The sequence below is a fragment of the Corvus cornix genome, chromosome 1A (assembly GCF_000738735.6).
Source record: "Corvus cornix cornix isolate S_Up_H32 chromosome 1A, ASM73873v5, whole genome shotgun sequence".
NCBI classification, from domain to species: Eukaryota; Metazoa; Chordata; class Aves; order Passeriformes; family Corvidae; genus Corvus; species Corvus cornix.
The window spans coordinates 5,361,378-5,385,078 of record NC_047057.1 but is presented as its reverse complement, the minus strand read 5'-3'; the positions used below and the strand labels follow the sequence as shown (position 1 = coordinate 5,385,078).

Genomic DNA, 23,701 nt, shown 5'->3' with positions numbered 1-23,701 from the left:
AAAGCCCAAACCAACTTATTTCCTGGATGTTTTGTGGACCTATCATATAGTTGGGGTGGACCTAAACATCATGAAGTTATACTTCTGCTAATGCAAGGCTTTGGGATCCTGGATTAAAGAGGTTCAGGAAGTTAAAGAAGCCCACTTTATTACATTGATAGCTGAGAAAGAATGAACAAATTCTGATGGGGAAAAGCTAGAACTAAAATTAGGATTCTGTTGGGACAGTAAGTAGTAATTTTCTTTTATATTTTCCCCCAACATTTTGGATGCAATTGACTTTATAAATAGTTAATGAAAGTATTAATAACTTTTCAGTATCCTGCGGAGCTTTAAAATTAAACTTTTACATTGTTACGAGATTGAATCACTAGCCATGTGAATATCCTTCCTGTCTTTATTAATCCCTGGATTTGAAGTTGGAGGTAAGGGGGCTGTCCTTTACAATAAAACTAAATTCTTCCTTGTATTCAGCTTTGAAGAGAAAGCAATAGCCACGCACGTACATTTTTCTGCTTTAACCTTTCCAGTCTGGATCTTCCACTCCAAAGCTTTATGAGAGAGTTGAAGTAGTCTCATTAAAAAATTTAAAAACACACAGCTAACTATTAACTTTGCAGTATAATCAGAGACACTTTCCAAAATGTAAAACTGAGCTGTAAAAATAATTGCAAAAAGTCATCATTGGAGCTAACAAAATACAGATTTTTTACCATGTCGTGCCAAAGCACCTTGAAATTCTGTGGACTAAGATGGCTGATTCCAAGTTGTTGTTTGGTTCCCAAATTTGAGAAGTTGATAGCAACTGTTGCATATTTTTATAGACAGAAGGGCAATCTCTAAGGTAGTAGCTGTACATGCTAGACTACTTAATGTAACTTCTTATTTTGAGAAGATGGGGTTTGTTTTGGTTTGATTCTCATTCTGTCACCTTGTTACTGAAATATTCTTGTCAGTAATAAAATTTGAGCAAATAGATCTTCAGAAGAAATCCTGATGTTAAGTTACCTGGTAATTCAGGTGAAAATATGCCAAGGAGGAGAATTGTGGCAAGGATTTCTAGCTTTTAATGTCTAGAATTAAAGCTTATTCCCATTTCTGCTCCTGCAGTGTCACTCTTGCATGCACTTCTTTTTGTTCCTTTTTAACTTTGTGCCTTTTAAGAAGGGATGGTTTGTGTGATCATCAGCAAACAGAAGCTAATTATGTTTAGGGCAAGTCTGGGTAAAGAAGATAATTTCAGAGACAAGTAACTTTTAAGTAGCTTGCAGCAGAAATTATTTGCCCGATTACTGAGTCTGAAAACAAATTGAAGTTTTTTTTTTTTTTTTAACTTGCCCAATGTATAAAGAAGAAACTTCTAGAAATCTTGTCCTCTTAACTTCCTCCTACGAAATACATTTCTTCCATAGTGCTGAAAATAAGAGTTTCTGCTTGGTTTTTGGTTGGCTGGTTTTGTGGATGTCTTAAATGAACTGGTGTTACTCTTTGCTGTTCTCAGATGACTGAATAAAAAGTTCATAATGCTCTGTTAAACTTTTTCTTGTTATTTTGAGAAAAACATAAATAACTTTAAATGCATTCATTTTGGAGATACTAAAATTCTCTAATTCCTTTTCAGCAAAAGCACCTTGAAATTGAAAGGACTACAAAATGGCTTAAGATGTTGAAAAGCTGGGAAAAATACAAGAATAGTGAAAAGGTAAAATTCTGCATGCCTTTGTCATTGGCTGTCACTTCTGAAAGAATGTATACCCTGAAATTAGATTGCCTGTGTTTGATAGCTGAAAGAAACCCAAACCCCACACTGAAAGAATAAGGTTTTTTGTTCTTCCAAAATGCAATAATACCTAATAACCCAAGAGGAATTACCCAAAAAAATTGGTGCTCAAAAGAGAGGAATTTTGTTCAGTGTGTTCATGTGTGCAAAATAATCTGTAGACAGAGTGGGTTATGTCAGATGTGCCATTAAGTGCTAAGTACTTTTACTTGTCTTAAAAGCAAGGTAGGGGCTTCCATGTGAACAGTTTATTTGCTGGAATTGTAGTCTTGGTCATCTTAAAATTACGGAAGAATTTTGGCTGGAAAAACCTTTCTGGAGAGGCTGTATTCCCAGCACTGGGTTCTGGGGGGGGTTTCATAGCTGGTCTTGTGGCTGTTCGGTGGATAATGCACAGAATCCCAAATTCAGATTCCTTCTTCTCTTCAACACAGCTTAAGACTTGCATTTTCTTTTGGGGGTACTTTTGATGCAGCTGATCCACCTGCACTGTGCAGAGGAGCAAGGACAGCTGTTACACATCCCAGGTTCCTGCCTGGATGACTGGCCTGGAATGTCACCTTACTGGCCTTCTGCTTAAGTAAATTATCTGTGTAAAGTTGAGACCTTTGAAGAGAGATATTGAGACCAGAATACTTGTTAGCCTGATGAGCAGAGAGCTGAGATGCTACAAGGAAAGTAGAGGGAGAAATTTACTTGGCATGTCCCCTGCTCATCCTGTCTGCTCACTACCTGCATTTTTTAGACTGGTGGCTGTATCTTGCACTTTGCTTTTGTTAAAAACCAAAGCCAGTGGTTGATCTCTTTCAGGGTATAGCTCAGAATCTAGAAAGTCCACTTCCTCGAAATATGATATGAATGCATGAAAAATAATTATTTGTTCTCAAAGTTTTTCTTACTATCCTACTTTCTGTCCTGCCATTTTCTCTGGGAGGAGAAACTAGGGGTCTTAACACTTGTGACTTTGTTTTCTTAATGTGGCAGTAAGGAGATTTTAAGATGAAATATGTTCCCACGTCAAAGGGACAATAAAAAAACCTCTGTAACAGCTACTTTGCAAAGAGAGTGTTAAATATGACCTTTGAGGTAACACAATAACCACGTGTCATCTAAGCAGCAGTGGTTGTACTCTTCAGCCATTGGTGACATCAGTCCAGGAGACACTGACTTAAATAAATAAGCCTCCCTTCACCGGGCATGCAGAAGATATAGCAGATCAGCTGAGCAGAAAGAGTTTCAGTTCATGTAACAAATTATACACTGAACTATAAATAGTGGCTGAAATAATTCAATATGTTCATAAAGGGATGAACTTTGCTTGAGGCTAGGAAAAATTTTCACTCATTGTTGAACTCTGGTGGAGCACATGAGATTTAAAAAACAAGGGTGTTTTCCTTATTCTCTCTCACATCTTATGTGGTAAGTGAACCAGAACATACAGAATAAAGAATCAGCTGCCTCCTCCTCCTGAGCATCCAGTGGAATGCAGACATTATTTGTCACTTCTCTTTATGGAAAACCTGCCCATGTTCTTAAAGACAGTTTTTATCTGGAAGTGTGTTGGAAGAATGCACCAGCTTTCCATGCTCACATTCTTGAAGCATGGAAGGAGTAGTTGCAGGAACAGTTCATGACTCTTGTGTTCTGTCTTCACTTGACTGCATAAAGTGGTTAATGCTAGAAGAACAAATGGCTAAAGAAAATGAACAGTCTGTGTGTTACAAGACTCACTTCACCTGACACTGCCGTGATTTCTGTGCAGTCAGGCTGCTCCTGAAATCAGTATTCTTTAGAAACAGCACTGAAGGGAACATTGCAGCAACAACAACAGTAATAATGTTGTAGGATTATAGATTATAATTGTAGTGATGGCTTGGTTTTGGAAAATGGCATATTTGAGATACGCTTGTGCTCTTAGATAGGAAGGGAGACTCAGACAAAGTGATGGTCTCAGGTATACAACAGGTATGTACAAAATACAGGGTTTTGGACAGGCTGTTTGTGTGAGCCTTCATAATATACAGCTAAGGGAATTTTTCCTTGAAGGAATCTGTTCATACTGTACACATACTGTAAATGAATCCATATATTTGATTCCATTATCCCAAACTGTCAAATGTTTAATTGAAAACTACAGTTTTCATTCAGTACTCTTGCAGGCCTGCCTATAGGCTGCTTCTCAACTTTTTTCTTCTGTCATAACTTCACAAAGAGAATTAATGAGAAAACATTAACACACTGGTGGTGTGTGTGTGCATTTGAGATGCTTCAGTTTACATCTTCCCCTGATCTTCACTGTTGAAGAATATCTCAAGAAAGAGATGAAGCCTCTGGGAACTTCGCACTGTTTTCCGGTTAGAATGCTTGTGCTTAAACCTTCTAAAAAAGAGGGGGTGGGGAATAGAGATTAGGAATGTATACCATGAGGAACTGGGAAAAGATGGAAGAATTGTCATATTGAGACCAGAAATATGCCAGGCTCTGCCATGTTTGAGTAATAGTTTAGAGGTAATGAAACACGCCATAATAAAGTGAGCCCATGTACAGCTCTATAACAATGTAGAATCACAGAATGATAGGATGGTCTGAGGTGGAAGGGACCTTAATGATCATTGAGTTCCAGCCACCTGCCATACACAAAGGACACCTTCCACTAGACTCTGTTCCTCAGAGCCCCATCCAGCCCGGCCTTGAACACTTCCAGGGATGGGGCAGCCACAGCTTCTCTGGGCAACCTGTGCCAGGGTCTCACCACCCTCACAGGGAAGAATTTTTTCCTTACATAGGATGCCCTTGATGTCCCTGGCCAGATTTAGTCTCACCAGGGTTTTAGCTCTCTAACCTGCTTCCTGGCGGCTTGAACGGTCTCTCTGTATTCCTCCAAACTGCCTGTCCTTGCTTCCCCCCCCGTAGGCTTCCTTTTTCTGTTTGAGATTGTCCAGGAGCTCCTGTTCATTCACAAAGGCCTCCTGATGCTTTTGTCTGACTTGCTCTTTGTGTATAAAACTCCTTGATTCCTGTGTGGTTATTTAGGCGTCTCTTTCAGTGGAGTTGTCATGGTTCTTATAGATACCACTCTGAAGTGTGTAACTGCCCTTGTGTCTTTGCATGATTGATATTTGTCAAAACAAAGCTTTCATCTCCCCATCAGTTATTTCTTATGCAGGAAGTGGCACAGAGCAGCAAAGTTTGTGTTTCAGTGTGGTCCTTCTCTAGTTTATGCTTTTATTTCCTATTTGTATTCTACTGCTTAGTGGTTCAGGGTACAATCAACCATCCACAGATAGTAAATCTTTCCTGGCTTAGTATGATCATAACTTTCAGGAAAGATTAAATAAAACTGTTACATGCTGTATTCCCATTTGAGTATTTCCACCAAAGTATTTCTGTCTTTCCCTGTTTGCCTTCATCTATCTGTGATTGAAGTTGCCTAAATTGAAGGGGAAAGGAAGAAGAGAAACAATCAGGGTGGCTGCCATTTCCAGCTGTTCTGGCTGTGTTCACACACAGTATAATAATCAAGTCTCCAGGTCGTTTGGAATCTGAACACAGAGCCTTAATGAAGAACCCTCTTTGCATTCCTGAGATTTTTGAATGAGATGGAACAACTCCTCTATTTGCACTTTTTCTTGTTTTATGCAACCGACAGAAGCTGAAGAACCTCTAAAGGCAGCAGGCTTTATAAATATATTTTCTTTTCATTATAAATATACTTTCTTGTGAGACTTCAGATTTTAATTCTTACGCTTCTCATCACTGATGCTTTTTGAGGTGGCAGAGTCCCTCTGCTGCTTGTGCAGCTCTTCCTGACGCAGCTGAGAAAGTTTTATTTTCAAGAAAACCAGCTTTATATCTTGCAGGAGCAATGATGCCAGTTGCCACTCTTCAGGCCAGTGCTGTGTGACAGTGGCCTCATTTCTTGTCCAGAAACCAGTTGGGTTATGAGGTGGAGATATTGGGGCTGGACAAAGGGAGGGGAGGCTGTATGTTTTCCAGGTGTTTTTTGCATGTTGGACATTATGGACCTCATTGAGACTATACTAATTTTTTTTTTTGTCTTCTTGCTTTACAAGGGTTTTAGTTAATTCTGTATATTCAGTGTATTTAGAGGTCCAATTTGTTTTTGCATGAGAAGCTCCTTTGAATTCCTGGGTGATAGGGCCTCATTTAGTGTCAGTTTCTCCTACCTACTTCAGGATCAACAATATTACTAATAATTGCAAGAGTTTGACTGCTGTCCTTGGCTGAATATCAGCTTAGATGTGATACAGAACTTAAACCTGTATTTTTATGTATATTTATATATTTTGTTTTGAGCTGTTACCTTAAGGAAGCTTTAATTTTAAATAATTTGTTAAAAATTAACTCAATATTTCATCTTCCCTGAAGCAGATGAAAAAAGTAACCTCCTGAATTTTCTATTTTCTGTTTTAATTATTAATTCAGAGATAGCAGAAAAGTAGATGAGAGCTCTGCAAGTGTATAGACCCAACCAGCATTTCTCAGCAGATTTTTAACCTGGTATTACATAAGGATATAAAAGACAGCAGAGGGCACTAGAATGGTACTTATGGTAAAGACATTCAGCTAGCTAATAATCAGTTTGTTCATTTATCTTTTCTTTAACTGTTTGGTGACTGAATGATTATCAGAAATTAATTTTGCAGTGAAGTGTGTGTGGGTTCCCTCCCACAGTCCCCAAGATGCAGCACAGCCGTGTCATTTTCGCAAAGCTGCAGCATTGCACAGGGTCACTGAAAGGTTGGGGTTGGAAGGGGCCTCTGAGGTCACCTGGTCCAGCCTCCTGCTCGAGCAGGGCCACCTCCAGCTGCCCAGGACCATGTCCTGATGGCCTTTGAGTATGTCCAAGGTTGGAGACACCACAGCCTGACGGGATGACCTGTGCCAGTGCTCCATCACCCTCAGAGTGAAAAAATCTTTCCTGAAGTTCAGAGGGAATCTCCAGTGTTTCAGTTTATGCCCGTTCCCTCTGGTTGTCACTGGGTACCACTGAACAGAGCCTGGCTCTGTCCTTTTTGCACCCTTCCTTCATCGTTATGCAAAAGACAAATTGATAAGATCCCCCTGAGCCTTCTCTGCTCCTGGCTGAACAGTCCCAGCCCTCTCAGCCTCTCCTCATGGCAGAGATGGTCTCATCATCTCTGTAGCCCTTTGCAATGTGTCCATGTCCGTCTCGTGTTGAGGAGCCCACAACTGGACTCACCAGTGCTGAGTACAGGGAAAGGATCACCTCCCTCAACATGCTGGGAATACTTTTGTCTGATGCAGCCCAGGATATCATTGGTCATCTGCTTCAAGGGCACTGCACTGGCTGCTGCTCAACTTGGTGTCCACCAGGACTCCCAGGTCCTCTTCTTCTGAGCTGCTTTCCAGCTGGTGACCCCTAGAATGTTCTGGTGTCTGGGGCTGTTCCTTCCCAGGTGCAGGACTTTGAACCTCTCCTTGTTGAACTCTGAGAGGCTCCTGGCAGCCCATTTCTTCAGCTTGTTGACATCACTCTGGATGGCAGCACAACCCTCTTGGTGTATCAGCCACTCCTCTTAGTTTTCCATTGTGTATGAAATTTTTCACACTTGTTTCCATGTTCTTCTTTGTGCAGTGGAACCTGTGCCATGACTGAGTGACATTTCTCTCCTCTGTATCAGCTAGTGAAAGTTTTCGGTCTAGTGTTCTGCTGAGTCTGTAGGCAGGATCTAGTAATGACTTGGGATGACTGAGAGCTTTCCTCTGCCTCAATAAAAGAATAGTTGGAACAGCAGAGTCAGCTGAACACAGATGTAAAATGGTTTGCAAGAAGCTGTGAATGTTATTTGGGTTTATTCTGTCAGGTGGTGCCTCTCTGTCCTTTCTGCTCTTTTAAAAGTTATATTTGCAACTCATTTTTCAAACTTTTCTGTGAAAAGCACTTCCACAGTTCTGTGTCTCAGTTTTTACTTCCTCCTTTAAGGGCTCTTCTAGCATTTGGCTGTTTCAATCTAGGCAGTGCAGGAGATGGGAAAATTGTAAATGCCAAGGACTCCTCTGAAACTGGAGGTTCTTCTCCTTCAGTTTTATTTTCCAAAAAGCCCCTGAACATCTTCACACTTTGGATGGATGGTTTGAATTGTTTTAATTCTGTTTGAATAAGAAGCTATTATTATAAAAGCTTATTTCTGGCCTTTTGTATCCACCTGACCTTCTCTCAAAATACTAATTTATTCAACAGTAGTCTTGAGAGTTTATTCTTCAACCAGTTGTCTTCATTAATAATCTTTTGCTCTTGGAGACATTTGCAAATGAGTTAAAAAATTATAATTAGCTGAAAAAAGTGTTTGTTGTGAAGGTGCTCTGTTGCTGTACATGGGTCTGAGGAATAAATAGTACTACCGATCACTGAGGACATAGATCACTGCGTTTTTTTCCCCTAGTTTTCCTCCAGATTTCCAGAAAAGATCCTGCAAATTTGGCTCATTTTGCTTTCCAGTAGACAGGCTAATCTCTTCCTAGGATGACTCCACTGCAGTTGGGGATGTCTGGCTTTCAAAAGACTTGAATTATTTCCCACAAACAGTTACCCTTGTGTCTGGGTTGACACACACTGGAATTCTGTGACCTGAGCTCAGGGTATCCATCTGTAGAGAAGGCTGCTTTGGAGCTCTGTATGTTCTTCTTCACCTTCACAGAAGAAACTGCACTGGCCCAGCTGTGCTCGCACTACAAGTGTTGCTGCTTTAGCATTCTTAGTATTAAGGCAGCAAATTTTTCTTTATGAAGCACAACATTTTTTTTGTGGACAGTCTTCAGGATGGCTGCTGTATTTTATACAAGTTTATAATTTTCATTTGAAAAAGGAGCAAGGGAAGAAACTCATAACCTTACTTGTGCAAGAGTTACAGATTCTGCAATCCAGACACAAATCCTTGCTGGAATTAAAGACACCTTTAAAGAGCCAATATATTCCAAATGGCAGGAGGTTTGGAAATATACTGCAAAGAGGGGTTCATTAATTTTCCAAAACTGGAGATGTGAAATAACGTGAAAAGAAGAAAAATCCTGTCTTTGAGGAGGACATTGCTTTTGAAATATTTCTTACTGCAAGCATAACTTTTTTATAAAAATGTTTAAAGGAAGTGGTAGCTTTTTCAACTGAGATTTTTAAGGTCTGACTTTCATTGTAGGATAAACACTAAGGAAGAATTGGAGAGCAATTGTGTGTGGTTTGTTCTCTTTTGAATCTAATTGTCTCCCTGTGTAATCATTAAAATAATGGTAAAAACATAACTTCAGAAGGATTCATTTTCTTTGCCAGGGTTGCCTTTTTTATTTCCCTTGTCTTAGGTATGTCTCCAAAAGATGGTAACACCTTTTTGTGTTTTTTGTTGGTTTTTTTTGGAAATGTTTTAATATGCATGTAGGAGACTGATTATTAGTTTAGAAATAGAGTCTGAGATCTGTTAGCTTTAGAAATGGCACATTCTGATTTTTTGTGATCTCAACAGTTTGTCTCCTTGCATAACATACATTTCAGCACTCTGTTGCAGTTTTACAAGTATTCAAAAATCAGTTCTGCATTTGGTTTTTTACTGATAATTTTTAAAGCTTTGTGATTTTGCTGCTTGCCTTTTGCTATTTCTATTTATAGACCATAATTACAGTGAGTTATTTGTGGCTTACCCTGAAATAGTGTTGCTAGGAATCTGATTTTTGGGATCTAAATCACAAAATTTGCTCGGCAAAGGTGATACAATTTTGACAGACCTTCCTACATGCAAAAGTCCTGACTTGAAAACGCCACCTGGGAAGGTTTGGCCTGTGTATCCATTTAGTCCCTGTGCCTCTGGATTCCGTCAAGAGGTCCCAAATGGCATTGCTGGACATGTTCCTCAAAACACATTGGAACACTTCGTCACCAGCAGGTCATCCCTTTCTTAGGGCAGTTGGTGTAATTGCATTTTTCTCTTTAGCATGTTGTGCATCACTATTCCTTTTATTCAGAGCATTGTGAATTGTGCTGCATTTTTATCTTCTTTTCTCTTTTTGCAGTTTCATAGGAGAATTTATAAAGGGATCCCACTGCAGTTCAGAGGGCAAGTCTGGTCTTTGCTGCTTGATGTTCCTAAGATGAAAGAAGAAATGAAAGACTTCTATAATGTGAGTTTGTAGAATTTCTACTTAATTAAAAAATACCAGATACTAAAACTACAGGCTTTATTAAGCCTTTGCTGTTATGCAGTGTTAAAAAAATAAATTAGAAATTACATTGCACTCTATTGCTTGTTTCAGCTAGGAGAAAGGCTGTGTATTCAAAAGCTGAGCTGAGACTGAGTGTGAATAGATGAGGAATCTTATGGAAGAAGATTGGTGTTGGGATTGGTGTTATCTAAATTTTGGTGTCTGTTACCTTCCTCATATTTCTCACTCTTTAGTCTAACAGGCTGCTCTTTCAGACTATTATATTTTTTGTAAATTCCTCGGTAAGAGTAGTGGGAGATCCAAAGTAAAACAGAGTTAATGCTGATTAATGTCGTTGCAGGGAAGAATGCAAAGTAAAACTAGAAGCATTTAAAAATAGGTGAAATAATCTTCAGAAATTATTAGTGTCATCTAATGCTCAATACAAAACAAAGACGTGTTTGTAGTTCAGATACAGAAGTAGAAAGAGTTTCTTCCATCACTATCTGATTTATTTGCGATATACTCATCTTGCTGCTCTCTATTTTCCTGTTTCCTGAAATTATATTAACACTGCTCACTGCAAATGTCACAAACTGCACACCCTAAATTTAGAAGAATAATACACATTTGTTGTAGGTCAAATACCTTCTTTCAGTTCTCTTTGCAGGGGAAAGACCAGTTCTTAACCTTCTGTCCTTCCTGTTTCTCAAATTTTTGGTACCTTTCTGTTCTCTCACACGTGAAGCTGCCACGACTGCAAGGGCTCAGGGTGCTTCTTTTCCTATATTCCATCAAACCATAGGTGTTTAAAAAACAGAAATTTTCCTTTTGCTGCCTTTCTGGTCTGTCTGGGGGGGACAGATCATTCTGGGTGTTTAGTTTAAATTATATTGAAAGGTGCACATAGCTGAGATGTGGTTAGTGTTATGTTGGTTCAGTGACTTACAAGTTATTCCTCATGTGCCTAAAGCTTCTGGTTGTGTTCAAACAGACTTGATGCATGTTACTGTTCCCTGTTTGATCCCTTTGTTATTATTCTTTTTGTCTTTACTCTTCTTTTTTTGCAACCAGAGTCTGTAGAGTTTTGCCTTTTGTGGTATTCTCTGATAGACAGAAGTAATGTTCTGAAAATACCATATTGAATCCAGAGGCTTGCAAACTCAACTTTTACGGACAGAAGTGAGAGTAAATGAATGAGTGTCAAGAGAAAATCATTTTAAGTGCAAAAAATAAGGTGTCAGTCTAAACCTGTGCAGGCTTCATAAGTATTCAGTTACAAAAATGGATTTAATTATAAAACACTAAAGCAAGTGCTAAAGTAGACGTACTCTACAGCTAAATTAGATTAGAACAGAAAAACAGAGGAAATTACTATAGAAATGTCCATTATCTGTACTTAGGTAATAAATGGCAGCTATGTAGCTGTTACTTCTGCTAGAGAAAACGACAGGAAAAGTATGAAAACCACACTAAATCACTTGCTTAAAGTCTAGTCTAGAGCACTTGGCATCTCAGGTTCTTGTTCCTGAGTAGCAAAATTAATTTTCTGTCTTTCTCTAGTGCTGTGCCTGCTTGAGAAATGGCAATAAGAAATTCGAAATGCTGAAACAACCTTAAATATGGGCAGTGAAAAATTGTGTTATGGGATTGGTCTTTCTACATCTTTTCTCTGTGGCTGCTTCTGAGTCACAGAATTTGTACATGTATAAGCTTATTTTGGGAGTTAAAACCGTTAATCTCATGAGTTGCTATTCTGTATTGTTTTAAATCGCGTGATGGCAATTACTTTAATATAGCTGTACAGTCAAGCAGATTTCTGCTATTTTAGAGTTCACAACTTTAAACTTAAATTCTGTTCTTTACCGTGTTCCCAGAAATTGAAGTGTCAAGCACGAGGGTCGTCGCCAGATATCCGGCAAATTGACCTTGATGTAAACCGGACGTACAGAGACCACATCATGTTTCGGGACAGATACGGTGTAAAGTAAGTAAACTTTCACCTTCCCAGAGATTTTAGACTTTCTTTGGATTTCGTGTTCTTCTTCTCCCAGTGTCTGATTCAGAACCAAATAAAGCAGTATTTTTGTATGTGAGCATTTAATTATTTAGAACTGTAGGCCGTAATGCTTTTGAATTTCTTCAGAATGTTTTGTTATTTTTTGCTGCCACTAGATGAGGAATATTAGGCAGCTGTCATCTTTAAAAATGCTTAATAGTGAAAAAAGTGAGGATACAAACATCAGTATTGTTGCTTGTTTGCAGCATCAGCACCCTGCTGAGAAGAAGAGGGTATTTTTCCCCTTCTGTTTCTGTATTAGTTCAGGTTTTAATCTCCTTTTCTTGCCAAGGCAGATTTTATGGTAGTCTGCTGTTCTCAAAAAGCAGTACTCAGAGCTGTGGACTTCGATGTGATAATAAAAGTAACATTTTCTTTCATTGTTATTCTAGATGTTTTGTGGAAAAGTTCTAAATCGGGGAATTTCTGTGATGGCTGTAAGGAAAGAGCACAGAGCGGAGATTCCCAAGCTGAGACTATTCATGCAGCCAGTGCAGTTCAGATCCATTTGTGCAGGGCTGTCAGTGCCTGTGCTGCTCGGGCCTCTCTTTGTTCTGTGCACACATTTTAGATGTCAGCAGAAGCTCGTTGCCTCATCAGTTTGGGGTTAACACAAACAGAGCCATCTCCAGTCCCTGTGGCTGTTGTAACCATGCCCTCAGAGTCCACAGGAAAGCCTTTGGCTGCCTAAAGCAATTTCACACTTGGAATAGATCTCAGAATTACTGTACATATATTATGCATTTCCAGCAATGCCTCAATGAAAAATTCAGAAATCATTTCACATAGCAGTGAAATAAAGTCCCCTGGGTAAGTCAATAGCTTGTTTGACTTTTAAGCAGACTGTATGTCTTTGAAGGGTCATTCTTTTACAGGTCTTTAGTGCTACCATCAAGTGTAAATAATACTAAAATCACCATTATTCTGTGTATGTAACTGTGAATGAGATAGAGCTCCTATGCTCAGTTTCATATGGTCATCTGAGGGTACAGGAGGTTCCTATGTACATTGGGGGCCTGTTTGTTTGTCCTTGTAAAATGAGGCTCAGCTTAATGGCTAGTACCTTCTTTGGTTACTGAAGAATGGCTAAACTTCAATTCTGCAAGAGGGTAAACCAAAATGCCATAATGTAGATGTTTGGTAAAATTCTCCAAGTATAAATCCTCTTCCCAAAAGAAAATAAGCAGCTTCTGGTTTATGCTGTTTTTTAGCCTGCTAGTACATCTTTCCATTCATTGATTAGTAACAGGAAGAAAATTTCTCTGGATAGAAAAAGGACAATGTGAAAAACTCAGCTTGTAGATGAAAGTAGGTGTTCAGGTATCCAGATTCTCTCCTGAACAGGTGACAAAAAGTAGCTGTGAGTTTAAAAGTTGATTATGAGAGCTCTCCACCATTACTTTCATATACCACTTGGAAAGATCAGAGTTGTGCTGGTTGGTTTGTTGTTGTTTGGGGTTTTTTGTCTGGCTACCTTCACAGGTTAGACTGTTTTACAGAAAGCGAAGGACCTCTACAAAGCTCTTGGTAATTCTGAAGTATCCAGAGATCAACAGAGGGCTGAGCACAAGATGCTGAGCCAGAGTTAATATTGTCTTCAGTTTGACAGTAGCAGTCACTAGAGCAGACTCTAATTTTGGTGCCAAGATTAAGACACCTTTGTGGCTGCTTTGTGTATTTCACATCTTCACTTCTACATCTCTGTTTGGAATCAGTAACAGCTGTTAGTGTTCTGCAAGCACAGAAATCAGGTTTAGGGCGTTTAAATTTTGGCATTCACAATAAATCAGTGTTTGAAATGTCACCCATGCAATGATTCACTTTACCTGTCTGTAAAAATGATGATGTGCCATCACTCTCTTCTAAAGTATTATTGATACTTTTTGAAACATTTCAACATGTAAAACATCTTAAAGGTGCTAATTATGAAATTGGCTTGAAATCAGAAGCACTTATCATTGTGAAGTGTGGTTTATCCTGGTCTTTAGTGCTAGACAGGTTAAATTGGGAAAACGTGTTTCCAAAATCCAGTTCACTACTTCTATGTTTTTCTGTTTTTACAAAAGATAATACTATAATTTTTTTCATTTTCTGCTCTTATTTCTTCAGGCAACAATCTTTGTTCCATGTTTTAGCTGCATATTCCATATATAATACGGTAAGTTGTGTTCCTTCACAGTTAAATCTGGTTCTCTGAATGTGCTGTAAGATAACTTGTATTGCTTTTTCCCTAAAAAACCAACAGACGTTTCAGAGACCTTTGGAGGTACACAGAAATAAATGATTTGTTGATGTGTTTTGAGCTGAAGTTAAAATGAAGCATCTCAGGAGTTTTATTGGACAGACTGAACTGTGCTTACAATTTGGCTGAAGCCAAGGATTGTGTCTAATTAAAATAATGAATTTGTGTTGTGCTGGAGTGTTATGTGACTGATGTTTCCCCCCATTATTTTATCTGCCTCCCTTTCATTTGAATGATGGGGAGGAAAATACTGCAGAAAGATGCATGTTGGAGTCCACAGGTGTGTTTCATAACCTGAAAGGTTCTAAAAATTTGAAATTAGTTTAAAAGGTTGCATCTTCTTTACATAAGCCCTTTGTCTTGGCTGCAGTCCTGGATGGGGATTTATTAGAGTGGGCTTTCCAGACTATTTCATAAGGGTTAGAAGCTTATGTATTTTGCAATGTCTTTTGGCTGTATGCTAAAAATAGAAGAAAAAGAAACGCCATCGTGTCCACGTTTAACTGTGGTTTTAATGCACTGTCCCCTCATTCCTTGGGCCCATTTTGAGCATTTCTGTATATCTTCCATTTTGTATCCATCAGCAACTCTCTAGAAGTCAATATAAAATATATTAGCTTTAGAAGAGGAAAGAGAAATTAAGCAGTTATTTGAATTAAATACTGGTTTGTTTGGATTTTTTCAAAATCTAAACCTTTCTGTCTGGCCTTTTATGCCTTCTATAAAACACTGGACTTGTATTTTCAAGTTGCATGAATAATTATGTTTCAAATCAATCATTAAACTGTAATGATGAGAATATTATAGTGAAGTTTTTATTTCGCACTTCTGTTGTTGTATTTTTCCTCTTAATGTGTAGCAGTTCTAATGCTTTGGTTTTATCCCTAGAGCAAAGTTGTGCTAAGAATTTGGAAACCTGAAAAAACTTACTCAACAATTAAGTAATTTTCCATACATATACTTTATTGATGGGGTTATCTGAACAGCTGAATGATAGTGACAGCTGGTTCCTGCCATAAAATTCAAAATTAATAGCAGAGGAAGTACTCAAGTTCAGTTTTGGAACAATAAATTTTTTCTTTGGGTTTATTAGAGTTGCTTGCTATTGGGCTGCTAAACTTGAGCAAGTTTATAGTTACAGGTCACTCTTGAAAAATCCTGCGGTTATCAGATGGTGCCCTGACTGTAAACCAGAACAAAGCCAGATACTCTCACCCTCCACAGAACCCCCCAAATCACAGCTAAATGAGAAACGCATCCATTGGACAATAAGATGATACAGTAACTTGAAAATATTAGTATTGACAAAGGATTTTGTTCATCAGTAGTGAGTTCTAATGAGCAATCAATACTTCCAAGTTATTTTTCAGTTGGAGGGTTGTGCATCATCCCTTCTACCTGCCAATAGTTTTAATGTTTAAATATGAAGTGTGTTTGGTGGGAAGCTTTGCCATCAGGACAGGCATCATCTTTCCTCCAGTACCCCAAGGAAAAGCTAAAAGCTTATGGCTATGAGGCTTTTGTTTCCAGCATTTTAATATTTCCACTGTATGGTTTTCAGGAAGTTGGATACTGTCAGGGAATGAGCCAGATCACAGCTTTGCTCCTGATGTACATGAATGAAGAAGATGCCTTCTGGGCCTTGGTGAAACTTCTCTCTGGTCCAAAGCACGCTATGCATGGTATGGAGTTTCATGTCAGTATATTTAGGTTTCAGCCTGTCCTATTTAAGCTGTAAATTATTTGAAAATGGAACTATGCTGTTCTGATTGGTCAAAAATAAGACATAATGGGAGTTTTATACTTGAGGGAGGTATTGCATGTTACTGGAGCTCTCATCCGTAAGAGTAAGTAATGGTTTTTATATGTGATATCTTTCAAATAGTTCTTAATGAAAATCAGATGGTTTCCTCTTCTCTTATTCTCTCAGGGAATGTAACCAATTGAAAGCTGGTTATGTAGACATCTATATAGTAATAAAATAGTAGTGGAAACCTAATAGAGAATGTGTTAAATAATATTGCAGCTGTGCTATCATTTGGCAGGACAGGAATCTGCAGTAAAAAATGGACTTGTGTCTAGGCATGAACTTCAGGCTTCTCAGTTTTATCTCTGCCTCACACAGAATTTCCTGCTCTCTTGGTAATGTTGTTCTTATGTTATTGGTAGTTCTCTCTTTCCATGCCAGATTTATTATGATCTATGCATATTACATGGCTGTTGGTATGGAGCAAGCCCAGGAATTCCAAAACCTTTGTGATGTTACAGTTGTGGTGATTCACAAAAGCTGTGGTTCTTGGAAGGCTGCAAAAGTAAATGCCATCCAGAACTTGGGGTTTTAGCAAATTTCCAGCAAGCTCTAGCTGCTTTTCCCTGCTGAAGAATTTCTCATTCTGTGATATCTTCCTTCCCAGGCTTTTCAGTGTTCCTGAATGTTCTCCACCCCCAAAACAAAGGGATGGTTTGTTAGTTTGCTGTTTACAGTTCTGCAAAGCTATCAGCACTGGGGAAGGAAAAAAAGTGTTATCTGATGTCAGTGTCATAAATGAAATTTTGAATTCGTCAAATGTCAAAATATTTTCTTAGAGCTTTACACAATAAACACAGACTAAAAGCATCTTGCAAAAAATCTATAGATTTCAGAATAATCCAAACCTGTGCAACTGCAACAGTGTAGAATACTGAGCTTCTCAAAGCTCACAGAAAATTCTAGGTGTTTTGGGGGAAGTAAGTCAAAATCAGCTCCCTATTTACCAAATCGTGTGCATGGTAAACAAAGATGTGATGAACAAGAGGGTGAACACAGGCAGATTTGTTGCTTGAGATATTGCAAACCTCTCTCTTCCCCTCCTTCATTCCTATCACACACCTGCCAAGTGACTTGAGAGGGAAGGAGGGAGCTTTGAGTTAGCCCAAGGCTTGATGAGCTCCTCCACAGGGCATATGAACCATCATGCCACAGCTTTATTATACACATTGAAACTGTCTTGGCAGCTCCTGTTAGGCAAGTTTGCATTTATAAATATGCTGATAAAACTTTAATTATAACTCATGTGTTGCCAATTTATCATTTATTAAATGTTGCCAACTAGTCTAAGGTTCTTCCTTCAACATGTTGGACCAGATAATCTCCAGAAGTCCCATGCAACCTGGATTTCCTGTGATTCTTAGAATGTATCTGTTTTAAATCAGTTTATGTCACTGTGCAGCTGTAAATATCACTGCAGATTGTGGAAAGAAAACTTTAAAACTGAGTTAACTGATGTCATATTACAGTTTGCGCTTTCTGTGTTCTTTGGAGAAACTAGCTTAAAGCACTGTTGGTCAACTCTTTAAAGCTTAAGTAATTTCAATTCCAATTTGCCAATATCTGTGAAGAAAAACTTTTCTAATTGCACTTGATGCCACAGACCATCAGATGGTTCTTTGAAATGGGCATCTCCCTATGGAAATCATGGGAGTGGGCTGAGTAATTCAATTAGAATCATATTGGCAAGATTAGGATGGTTGAAAGCTCCTCCCCACAGACAAGGTTTTTCATGTGTTTTTCACTTTTACCTGTGATATGGCAACCTGGAATACTTTCTGGGTGCAGCCCATTAGCCAGACTAATTTCTAATATAACACCACTTGAAATCAAGAGATGAATTTGGTCTCTGGGGTATTTCATATTGTATGTGAAGTCTCTAAATGATAAAAATACAGACACCTGACCCTGAAAATTACCTGTTTTTTTTGGAAGCTCTTTCCATTGATCTTTTCTACAGTCTTAGAAATTCAGCATAACGAGTTGGTGTATATAAACGTGAAAGAGCAACCTTCCATGGAAAAAGAACCTTTATTGTTACTGTTGATGGCTAATTAGCTTTGATGTAGTCATTCACTGTTTACAGTAAGAAAGAAACCAAATGCCTTGCCTGTGTTATTGAAATTTCCTAATATGCAACCTGACATTTAAGTATTGTAGAATTTGCATTTGTATCTATAAAATACTAAACCTGTGTGATTCTGAGGTAGTAAATCTTGTGTTTTAGTGACTGTGCACTGAGTTACACAATTGGTAACTAGAAAGACTTTGCTTTTGGGTTTGGAACTTCTTTAGTCATTTTTTTTTTTTAAGTGGCATGGCTGCTATGGGTCTATACTTGTTCTTCCAGTTTTCATACTGCTTAAAAGATATTTGGGGTTTTTTAATAACCTTTTTCATCCTAAGAATAGGGAACTGCCGTACTAGATCTATATAACCCAGTGTCTGTCTGTGATTCTTGCCTTGTGTTATGTGTTTGCTCTGGGCCATTTTTTAACTCTGCTGATACCTCAGTTGGAAGGGGATCTTAGAGCTTTCCTTTTCCATGTATGATCACTAAACCTATTAGATAGGGTTTTTTATGCCCATTGTTTCAGTTGTATGAGTTTACAGTCTTTACTTATATAATAATGATGTCTTGCTGGAATATCCCTCTTGTCTTTTTTTTATGGTCTTTTCTTCAATGCAGACAGTTCTACTAGATACCTATGCTGTTTGCCCTTCTATCATGAATTTTCTGGCCTATAATTTCAATTTTAGTGGGTGTGGGTTGTGATTCTTTGTTTTGTTTTCTTTTAAAGAATAATTATAAATACGGTTTTCACATGATCTTACATTGGGTTGGCTAATGTAGCACTGATGGATCTGCTGTCACTTGTCATTCTGATCTGATAATAGTCACTAAGTCACACATCTAGTAATAGTCACTACTATTGATTGTAGCTATTTAGGCAGGAGGATGTGCATATCTGTATGGAAACATCAAAATATTGTTATGAATATCTGTTCAGATTCAGTGGTCTTATAGAAGGATAATGTTCTTGGAGTCTTAATGCCTTTTTTAATGTAATTTTTATAGTACAAATGCTTGTTAAATGGTCAACTTCTTTTCTTAGGTTTTTTTATTCCTGGTTTTCCAAAACTGTTGAGGTTTCAGGAACATCATGACAAAATACTGAAGAAGTTTTTGTCCAAACTTAAGCAGCATTTGGTAAGTATTTATTTCACTATACAAGCAACGCTGCTTTACAGCTTTCTGCCTTGTTTCAGTTCAGGTGAACCCACTAGATCAAGAATACTCAAACCTCAGGAAAAAATGAAAAGCTTTAAGAAGCAGATATGCTGTTGTTTTCATTATAGACAAAGTTATGGTGCACCTTGGCAGACTTACGGTAAAACTGGATCCTAAGAGTGAGTAGTTTGGATGTCTGTCTCACTCTGGACCTCTGAGTTAAGGACAATGTGTGGTTCTTCTATTTGGCCTTGTGTGAGCTGCTGTAAGCGAGCTGATGCTAGAACATTTTATCAAGGGCTTTTTGTGTGTTTAGCTTTGTGGTTCATCTCTGGACAGAGGTGACTTTTATGAACAACCAGTTTTAATCTCTGTTTAAAAAAGAGCCTTTATAAGAGGGGTTAGTGGTTCTTTTAAAATACTTCTATTTTCATGAAGCTAAATGCAGAGTTTTATCTTTTCTAATACTCTTAAATAGAAAATAATATGCCTTTTTTTTTTTTTTCCTAATATTGGCTATATTTATTCTAAGATGTAAATTATTTTTCTTATGGGAGAAAAATGTCCTTCCAGTAGTCATTAAGAATTTCCTTTCACACTACATTGGTACTGCCAGAATTCATCTCCAGTTCTTAAAAGGTAGTGTTAGAGATGCTCACTTGCAACATCTTTTTCCTCATCTCTTTGTGTGTCACTAAAATGAGTCAATGTTAACTCCTGAAAGACAAAAGTAAAGCCTGCACATAAACCAAAGGGATTTGGCCCGTTGCTTATTCAGTGTTTGTATAACTAAGTTCTTAAATTTGGTCCATAATTTTTGGAAAAGCTGAATCTGGCAAGCATAGAATATGATGTTATCCCACAGTTAAATTCAGGATTTCTTAATTTCTCAGCTTTTCCTTCAACTTTTCCTCTAACTGTGCAAAGGACTTTGAAGAGCTCCATGAAGCTGCAGAGAAGCTTTACCAATCTTTGAATGGGTGTCATACCACGTGGATTATCAGTGCTCTAGGGGAAATTAGGCCCCTTAATTCAGAAATAAAATTCCATATCAGCCTACATCCTGTTTTTGAGGCCCAGTGGTCAAAGAATTTGGTTGTTTTACAATCATTTCTGGTGCATATATATTTTTGTAACAAAGTCCTTTCAGCCTTTGGCATAAATTGGCAGCCTTGCTACAGAGAGATGAAAGACTTAATGGACCTAGTGCCTGAACTTGGGTTGCTCCAGAATATTGATTTATTTTCTTGAGAGAGGATTTTATCCTCTGCTACCTCTGTCCCAAGAACATGATAAAAGTCTAGGATGTATTAATACTTCTGCATTTCCAAGTGCATGTTCTTCAGGTGGTGAAATTGATGAAGAAAAGCTATAAAAACCAGAATTGCATCTATTGGATTGAAGTAACAATGTCTTATATAGTTTAATTAATTCTTTATTGACCATTGCCTACATTGGCCTCACGGGGAAAATGTTTTTTCATGGTCAGTTCAATTCATTACTTGAATTTTTGAAAATATTTTTCAACTTCTTTGTTGTGTTGTTTGCAGGACTCCCAGGATATGCCCACCAGCTTTTACACAACCAAGTGGTTTTTCCAGTGTTTTCTTGATCGTGTGAGTGTGTTTTTCTTTCTGTTGCAGTTTTTAATTGTGACTTGGGGCAGACTGTTTTCACAGCATTGCCTGATTCTGTCATTGCAGACTCCCTTTACATTAAGCCTCAGGATATGGGATATCTACATACTTGAAGGAGAGAGGATTCTCACTGCTATGTCTTACACAATTCTGAAACTGCACAGAAGTAAGAAATTCCTCAAACATTTGAAACCTAAACAGACGTTCAGCTAGTTTTGATCTGATTTTGTGTAGTTTGACCTTAATGTGTGAACATCTTAGTTTCCCATTTGCCTTATGCTGCTTCTGAGGGATATTTTTCATTCCTTACGCACAAAAAGTTAAAAATCTTTGCTTTATTAATGTATGTATGTTGTGGATCGGCCTTGGCTGGATCCAGGTGCCCACCAAGCTGCTCTATCCCTCCCCTCCTCCAGCAGGATTGGGGGAAGGAGAAAGCAAGATGGACCTTTCTAGACACCAGTGTGCAGCACAGTACTGTGAGGGCAGCTGTGGGGAAAATTAATTCCATCTCAGCTGGGTCCAATGCAGTGTGATTGTCAAAGAAAAGTATTTATTAGTGTCAAAAAGTTATTTGGACCTGAAATGAGTTGTACTGCTGACTAAACAGTGGCGTGAAGTGTGGTAGTTCCATGGTCTGGAAATGGCTTGTTAGCCCTCACAGGATTTAAATTAATTAAAAAAGCACACAAAGAATCCAGAGTGTGCCACTAAATGCTGAAAATCTACCAGCAAATACCTCAGCAACGAGGAATCACCAGTCTATGTGGTGATACCATTGTTCGTCCAAGAATGTAATTAAAATCCAGAATTTCTCTAGTCTGCCTGTGTGACCTTCTCCTTCATCTCTTGACTTCAGGTGAGGTAAAAATCGAGATTTTGGATAGAACTGTCTAAAGCATCTATGCTTGGTTCACCAAAGTGACTTAGCATCCTAAGTTCCAAAGGACCCAAAAAGCTTTTGAAGGTGGATGTTGGCTTCTAAATAGACTTGAGCATTTCTATGGATGATAACTTATAGCTCGAGTTTGAGACACTCTTCCTGTGGGATTTTGGTTTTCTGAGTGAAGTCATTTGACTCTCTGTAAATGCAGAGAGGTCTTCATGGGGCCTGCAGAATCAATGTTGTAATTTCCTTGCTAGTTTATCCTTCTTGAACTGTGGTGATGCTACCTCACTGTCTCACTGGGGTGTTCCCATGAGCTTGTTTACAAACTGCTTTGAAAAATGGAAAAGGTTACTTTTTACATTACTGCACTTGAGAAAGCTAAACATTAGCTTAAACATAAAGCTTAGCATTTTGGTTTTTCTTTATTTGCAAATAGACGTCTACCTGGAAGTTTTTTGTTATTCTCCACTCTTTTAATGGGAAGGCCTGAGGAAAAAGTCTGAGTGTGGATTTGCTTGCTTAGCAAGTACACAGCAACTTCCTCCATGATCAAACACAGAGAACCTCACAGCAACAGAGGAGATGAGAAGCTGGCAGAAGACAGATTCTGATTTGTTTTCCAGTTTCTTGTCTACCCTCAAAAATGTGGATGGTATAGCTATCCAGTCAAAGTGTCATTGTGGAATACATGCCAAGAGCATTTTTATTACAGCACCAAAACATTTTTTTGTGATTTCCATATTAAAATTATACATTCTGAAACTTTGGATGACATACAAATGATGAAAAAAGTGACATAGGTATGCAGTTACAGCCTTGCAATCCACATGACCTTACTGCTGTAAGAGAAAGAAAAATAGTCTGATAACTGTAAAATGACTTTCAAAATGTGACCTGAATTTTCAGAGAGCCTGAAGCAACAGTTCTGAAGTGAGCTGCCATCATCATTTCATTGGGAGTTAATTCAGTTCTGAATGAGGGTACTGTAAACAGTGATTTTTAAAATGTTCTTCTGCTTTTCAGAGCTCCTAATAAGAGAGATGATGTATATTGTACTGATCTACAGCAGTGTTTGTAAGTTGAGGATGCAGGCTGACAAATAAAGACCTGAAGCTGCTGGAGATGAGAAGGCTGAAGGAGGATGACTTGTAGTTAGTTTTCTGCAGATGCCCCGTTTTGGAAAGCACTGTTCTAAGTAGAGAATAACGTGTAGAAAGGATTTCCATGGTGACTTGCAAGTGAATTTTTAATGTATTTTTAGATCTCTGGTTGTTGAAATCTGTTATCTGCCTAATTAACAAGTGTTTTTCATTCTGCTTTGAAAACAAAAGCACCTAATGACTAAAGTACATTTTTGAGTGTTCATTATCAAGATATCTTAATGTATTATGTACTATTTTCTCCTTATATAGAGCATCTGATGAAATTACAAATGGAAGAGCTTGTAGAATTTCTGCAGGAGTCTTTAGCCAAGGATTTCTTCTATGAAGATGACTTTGTAATAGAGCAGCTCCAAAATTCTATATCAGAATTGAAACGAGCAAAGCTGGATTTACCAGTAGCTGGTAAGAAACTTGCACATATGCAGAGTTAGATATTTGCAACTCTTCACACATTGTTAGTTTTTTAAATGTTAATTCATGCTGTTGAAAACTGCGCAAATATTTTCCTCTCCATCACTGCATAAATTTGGGGAGTTTTTACCCAAAAATATTTTACAGTGTAAAATCAGCACTTTTCCTTTCATGAATTTCCTCTTCTTTTGGTGTTTTGTTTACTGGTTTTAAGCTAATAGCAAAGCACTTTGAAAAATACCATGTACTGGTAATTTTATTAACTTGAATTTATAAAACCTTTCAGATACAGGATTAAATACCAAGGTT

General features: G+C 38.0%; 1 protein-coding gene across 4 annotated transcripts in view; it reads left to right on the top strand.

Moving 5' to 3' along the window:
• USP6NL (USP6 N-terminal like) overlaps positions 1-23,701 on the top strand; it is a 112,507-nt gene that overhangs the window by 74,656 nt on the left and 14,150 nt on the right. For all 4 annotated transcript variants that reach the window (XM_039570735.1, XM_010407794.3, XM_010407792.3 and 1 more), the window contains 9 exons: positions 1,622-1,702; positions 9,824-9,931; positions 11,830-11,939; positions 14,121-14,169; positions 15,815-15,935; positions 19,177-19,271; positions 20,843-20,908; positions 20,996-21,095; positions 23,231-23,383. In XM_039570735.1, coding sequence (XP_039426669.1) covers positions 1,622-1,702; positions 9,824-9,931; positions 11,830-11,939; positions 14,121-14,169; positions 15,815-15,935; positions 19,177-19,271; positions 20,843-20,908; positions 20,996-21,095; positions 23,231-23,383 — 883 coding nt within the window. The remainder of the gene's footprint in view (positions 1-1,621; positions 1,703-9,823; positions 9,932-11,829; positions 11,940-14,120; positions 14,170-15,814; positions 15,936-19,176; positions 19,272-20,842; positions 20,909-20,995; positions 21,096-23,230; positions 23,384-23,701) is intronic.